The following is a 6,656-nucleotide window of genomic DNA, read 5'->3' on the forward strand; positions in this document are numbered from 1 at the left end:
GTATTGTCTGATATGATAGGAAAAGATATACCAGTGCAACCGGTTGTACTCCTCCTAAATGATGACTCTAGTGTAGGTTTTACAGAACTACAAAGAAAAATTTGGTTGGCAGGACTAACATCTGCCAAAAAGATAATTGCTCAGAGATGGCTCCCTCCACACACTTTATCTGTGCGGCACTGGTTACTTCAGTTTCATGATATAGTAATGTTAGAACTTTCAACAGCCAGAATAAATGAAGCTAGAGCCTCAACCACTGAGGCATGGAAAACTGTTGCAGATTGTTTAACAGAAAAACTTCAAAATGGTACTTATCCTAAATCTGTTATATTGCACATATCTGTATCTGTATTTTGTATTCATTTATTTTTTTAATTTTATATTATTATTATCATTATTATTATTGTATGTATTTTACTTTGTTTGATTGCAATTTTATTATAAGGTGGCCTGGACTTGGGGGACCGCCGGGGGGGTGGGGGTGGGTGGATGTTTGAAGGGGTTCAGAGGGTCAGACTGAGCTGTTTTTTTTTTTTTTTTGTAAAGAAGCAATTGTATACAATGTATATGACCCTTTTTATGCAAAACCAATAAAAAAAAAAGGAAAAGCCAGAAACAGACCTACAGAGAAAAATAGATAAAACAGCAGATAGGAAATGTTTTAGATGTTTTTCACTGAACTGAACACATTTTCTGTTTCGCTAGTTTCCGTGTGGCAGTGATTGCGAGTTGAACGGCCTCTGCATGTCTGAATCCTTCGAGCTGAGCCTCCTTTATGGTGCTCTCTTTCTCCTCGAGGGTCACCACCTGCTCCAGTGCTTCCCGTATATCTGATCCTTTTACAAGAGGATACATAAGAAGTTCTGCCATGAACGACTCAGAAAAAGATTTCTTAGCCTCACGTCGTGACTCCTCTGCTAAACGCCAGTATATTTTCTGCCATTCTGATTGTTTGACTTGTTTGTGCTTCCGTTTGAACCGCTTTTCTTTCTCAATGAGTTTCTTCTTCTGAATCTCCTGAATGCATTTCTCTGCTTCTTCAAACATCTCATTTGAAAAGTGTCCGTTTTCTGCCACCATTGTCTCTATTTTCCTGATCAGAACTTTGAACTGTGGGAAACTGGGAAGCTCATTGTCCAGACAGAAGAATCGATTTCCACAACTCTCTACAAGTTCTTTAAGAGCCGGTTCACCTTCTTCTAGATATTGCTCAATTGTTTGATTTTTCTTCTTTAGCTGTTTTTCATGAGTGAAGAGGATCATGGAATATTTTACCATCTGTTCTCCGAACACTTCTTTAAGTTTCTTTACTGTATTTTTCTCCTCCTCAGTGAATCGACCCACTTTAATCACAATAATAAAAGCGTGTGGTCCAGGAGAAGTGAAAGTTATGCATTCCCCTATCTTTGTTTTAATCTCATCTTCACTGAGTTCAGTATCATAAAGTCCAGGTGTGTCAATCAGTGCTATTTCTTTACCAAACCTCACTCTAGTTTCTGACTGACACTGTTTAGTTTCAGACTTTGAAGCGGCTGAAGTTTTGAACAAGTCTCTGCCGATGATGGTGTTTCCAGTGGCACTTTTTCCAACTCCAGTTTTTCCCAGCAGAACCAGTCTGATCTGGTCTTTACTGTCAGGAATTACATCAGTCTCGTCTGGATCTTCAGCTGGAGACTCTCCTGAAACTACAACAGAAAGATCAGCGTGTCAACACATACGTTACTTACACAAATTCCCGTATGTCTGTATTTTTTAAGTCACTTATAATGGCAGCAGGTGAAAGATACTTACACATGACACCAGGAACATCCATGCTTGATCTCCTCCTCATTTGTTTCATGATAAATCTTCCATTCTTCACCATCATTTCTTCAATCTTGTGCAGTAGTTCTTGCTTCTGACAGTCTGATTTACTTCTGTTATTGAAAGAGTGAAATTTTCCCTCACATTCTGTCACCAGATGCTGGAGATCCGCATGATCTTTCTGTTTCAGATATTCCTCAATGGTCTGATCCAGCTCCTCCAGATCATCTTTGTGTGTGAAGAGAATCATGATGTATTTCTGAACTTCAGGACCAAATAACCACTTCATATAATCCAGGATCTCTTCCTCATTTTCAACAGGTTCCTCTAGAGGAACGGTGAGCAGAACTGCACTGAGTCCTGCTGAACTTCGAGAGACCAGCTGCTCTTTCATCTTCTCCAGCTTCTTTTTATTCAGATCTGGATCCAGTAGATCTGGACAATCAATCACAGCCACCTGCTTCCCACCGATCTGAGTTTGACCCTCACAAACTTCAGACTGATGTTTACTCTTATGTTTTTGGACGTTAAACCTCTTTTCTCCCAGTATAGTGTTTCCAGATGAGCTTTTCCCAGAACCATTTCTTCCCATCAGAAGAATCCGGATCACTGAATCATCTGAACTGGAGCTGATCGCTGGTATCTCTGAAAGAGACACAAGATATGAAGTACAATATGTAAAAATAATTTTATTTATAGATGCATATAGGCAAGTCAAGTCCTTCTTATAGCAGGAAAAGTACAGGGCAAAAAAATTAAAGAATTTTAGAAGCTTTATGCTTTCTTTAATCAGAGTGAAACTGATCAAATACTTTAAAAAAATGAAAAATGTATTAATGATGTCTTAATATTTAGTGAGATATCAACATACCTTAAACATTCTTCAACATTTTTATTAACAAAAACAAGATTACACAGATTCCTGCAGCAGCTCATGCCTCATGTGCACAGAAAAACAGATTTCAAACTTGAAAGGGCACCTTCTGGTTTCTCACAAGATTTTTTTTCTCCATTTTGTCACCGATGGAGTTTTGGTTCCTTGCCGCTGTCGCCTCTGGCTTGCTTAGTTGGCTGAACTGAGCTGGATGATGACATCATTGACTCTAATGATGAACTGCCTTTACCTAAAAATTGAGTGTTTACTGTTGCTCTTTTGCATTATTGATGAACTATTTCCTATTTAATACTGTACAGCCGCTTTGTCACAATTCTGTTTTGTTAAAAGCGCTATATAAATAAAGGTGACTTGACTTAACCTAATATACGAAATTTACTTTTACATGTTGTTTGAACATAAATATTTGTTGGCAATGTGTGTAAACAACCACCCTATAATAATACAAATACACCCACTCCTTTATTTATTATCCATCATAAGCAGCGTCTCAGAAGTGTTGACAGACACTGCTGTCTTAGCATAGACCTCATCCTGAGCAAGTTGTATACAGTTTAATCTAATTATTTTTGTGCATTCTCTGTAGTCACCGACTGTTATTAATTAGTGTGCATGAGCATAAATGCCTACGGGAACCCCGGAGTATGATGTAAGAGGGAACCCGTGATGAATCAAACATCAAATAAAGTGAAATGACAGGGAACAAAAAAATAGTAAATTAATCATCAGGTGCCATGTTTAATATGGCTGCATTTTAGAGATCTGTAATCAGTTAAATAGCAGAAGTTATTAATCGGTGACATCATTAACACTGGCCCTACGTTGTTGAACTAATGTGGTTCAAACGACGGCGATGCGGCCGTGTTCGGGAAACAGTCCTGACTAGCTAGTTCGTTTCCACAACAATGCATCGAACTATGGAGGTTAATCAGCGAGTTATGCCTTTGTACGGGAAATGCACCCCAAGATGGTTGTTTCTAACTTCAGAGAACAGACTTGCATTCTAGGCTACCTTGAAAGCACTAAATCAGAAGGATGTGAGGTCTCACAACGCATCTTTGAGATAATTGAGATGCGCGGTGATCTTGTTGCTCAACTGACCAGCACATTATAAGAATAACCAAACTACAATAAATACAACATAAGATCACAAGCAAATGTAATATTAGCCACGTACAACAAAGATCAAATCAAATAGTCTTTAGTAAATCCACAGAAGGCATAAAGGAGACACATGTAGGGTGACATTTACATACAATAGTGGACAAAGGAGAACTGAACAGGCTAGAATGTAAAGTAGGGTTGCTAATGAGGGACAGAGAGGTGAGGATGATCAACTAATGTGGACACAGGTGAACCGACTAACCTAATCAAACACGGGGGAAAACTGGGGTACACTGAACACATGGCAGTGTTACCAAGTCTGCGTTTTTTCCCTGCAGAATTGGGCTACTTTTGCCACGGGTTGAAGAAACATGATATTTATTCCTGTGAATATTTTACCAGGGGAACCCTGCTAAAAATGTGTATTTTCGCCCACGGAATGTGATTTTTAATGGGGAAACATGATTGGGCTAGTTTTGAGGAACAATTGGGCGGGTTTTCTTGTAAAAACCTGGCAACCCTGGTGCACGGGGGATGAAAACAAAACAAAAATGTGACAATAATCTATTAAAACATGTATTTTATATTATTATGGACAGACATTATTTTCATATTATTTAATATCTCTTTATTTTATTTTATTTTATTTGTATTTTTATTAGTATGTGTTTTTGTTACCTATACTTTGTCATTGGTGAGATTATTTTTAATATGTCAGTACAAAAATACTGAAGGTAATACAGGCTTCCATAATTCGTCTGCCACCATTGTGTAAATTCTAAAAAAAAATGTTGAATCTAAAAGTATTGTTTAGTGTACAACATGTTGAAGATTAGCAGATAGGCTGTTGCTTTCTATAAAAAGCTGTTTATTCAGCGTAGTGAAGCCTCTCTTCCATTGACATCCATTCAAAGAATATTGCCTCTGGTCTCCTTTCCATAAGCATTAGCCGTTACGCTTTTCAGAAAAAAGGTCACAGGCTTGCCTTCTAGTGCTTTTGCTTTGGTTTGATTCTCTCAAGTCTGCATTCAATGCATCTTCGAGATCAAGAAGACACTGATGCATTCTCTTGCTTTCTTGAGTACTGCAGTTGAACTTCGTTGGTTGATGACATAGAAAAGAACACAAGGATGCAAGATCACTTAAGGACGCATCTTGAGAAATGGCTAATGTCTCGTAAGTGAATGAGGTGTTTTGTTGTTGGATGTAGTAATGAACACAGTAGTCTTGATTTACTCTTGACATCTGAGCTGCTGAAGACACAGTATATTAGTTTACCTAAATGTGTTCATGTCTGTACAAATCATTTTACTCCAGGCTGCTAGTACTGTTATTACAAAACAGGTTTTTCAAAAAAGTTTGTGTGTTTGTGTTGTTTCTTCATAGTGAACATTGTAACAGTACTGCTCATCCATTGTTGGAAAACAGCCTGAAAACTCTGCAATAACAAATAAACTTTTAGAAATGTCCTGGTTCATTCTCAAGGCTGTTTCTTCTCTCCTTTATCAGTGTCCGACTCCGGTTCGTACAAATGAATTCCTAGAAATTTAAAGGTTCCAAGTCTCTTGAAATCTCTTATATACATTATTAGATTCATTTGATCCTAAACTCTTTTCCTAACCCCACTTTAGCACTTTATCAGTTGCTTCCTGTATTTTCCTGATATCATATTCCATATTCCTTCCTGTCTTCAACAATCATCTGCAAATAGACACTTTCCTACATCTTCTGGAGCTTTTCCAAATACTAAGCAGAGAACACCAGCTCATTAGCATTTAAAGGGACACACACAAAAACAGCTCCTTTTGATTCCCACCCAAAAACTGGCATTTTCAACATGGTATAAGAAGTCATTTGTGGGGTACTTTGAGCTGAAACTTCACAGACAGACTTATATTACATCTTCTGAAAAGAGGCATAATAAGTCTCCTTTGAGTAAATGTAATGTCTGTATGCTAAACTTGTTCTGCTTCTTGTTCTGACAACAGCAGTTTAAAGGTGTGGTGTTAAAGGAGGAGCCTGCGTTCAAACAGAGAACAAACACGATCAGAGCCTGACAAATGAACAGCGTGAGATGAACACATAATGAAAATACAATTACTTGATCATCTGTTTAATATTTTTCACTTTACATCAGATTTCTTTACATCTGATTTTGTGTGACAGAATGTATTATAGTATTTTTTGGGAGTATCTGTACTTTACTTTAGTTTTTATATTTCAGCCTACTTTTACTTTTACTCCACTACATTTCCTAGTTAAAATGTATACTTTTACTCACATATACAGTATGTCTTCTGCAATAATAGGCTATATCACCAAATCACACACAGAGAGAACACACATTGATTTATTAGCCTATAGCCTATAACCAGGACCTAAAGGACCCAAAGGACCTAACCAGCATACCAGCATCAAAACACACCTACCAGCATATGCTGTTTTTTTCACCAGGGTGTGATATAATGTCGGTATAGGCTAACTGACTTCGCACACACCTACTGTAAAGTCTCTTATCAGTTTACAATAAATTAAAGACTACAGCCGATCACCATGTTTTAGGTTTCTCTCATCCTCCTATCACACAGTTTAAGCTGCAACTGACAGCTCTTACTGTCTTGTTGCTTCCCACCACCACCCCATTATCCTCCTTATATTATAAATGTTACTCCACTTGCATGTTAATTAATATATTTACTACAATGGCAAAATGTGTTAAACCACTTTTATGCTTTTCTAAGGTCAAAAGGTCTTATGTGGGAAGTATTTCCTTATGGGGGCCTTAGGGGCAAAAAGATCTTCAGGAAATACACTGTATGCTAATGTTGTTTTTAATCCTTTCCCCAACTGAAGA

At 37.6% G+C, this 6,656-nt stretch overlaps 1 protein-coding gene across 1 annotated transcript; it reads right to left on the reverse strand.

Annotated features, from left to right (window-relative positions):
- Positions 1 to 538: 538 nt before the first annotated feature.
- Positions 539 to 2,647, reverse strand: LOC127161658 (GTPase IMAP family member 8-like; the record flags this gene model as incomplete). Its single annotated transcript, XM_051104383.1, has 2 exons — positions 539 to 1,685; positions 1,792 to 2,647. Coding segments are annotated over 2 exons (1,869 nt in total), but the record flags the coding sequence as incomplete, so codon positions are not given.
- Positions 2,648 to 6,656: the final 4,009 nt, after the last annotated feature.

This window comes from Labeo rohita, unplaced genomic scaffold (assembly GCF_022985175.1).
Source record: "Labeo rohita strain BAU-BD-2019 unplaced genomic scaffold, IGBB_LRoh.1.0 scaffold_709, whole genome shotgun sequence".
Lineage (NCBI taxonomy): Eukaryota > Metazoa > Chordata > Actinopteri > Cypriniformes > Cyprinidae > Labeo > Labeo rohita.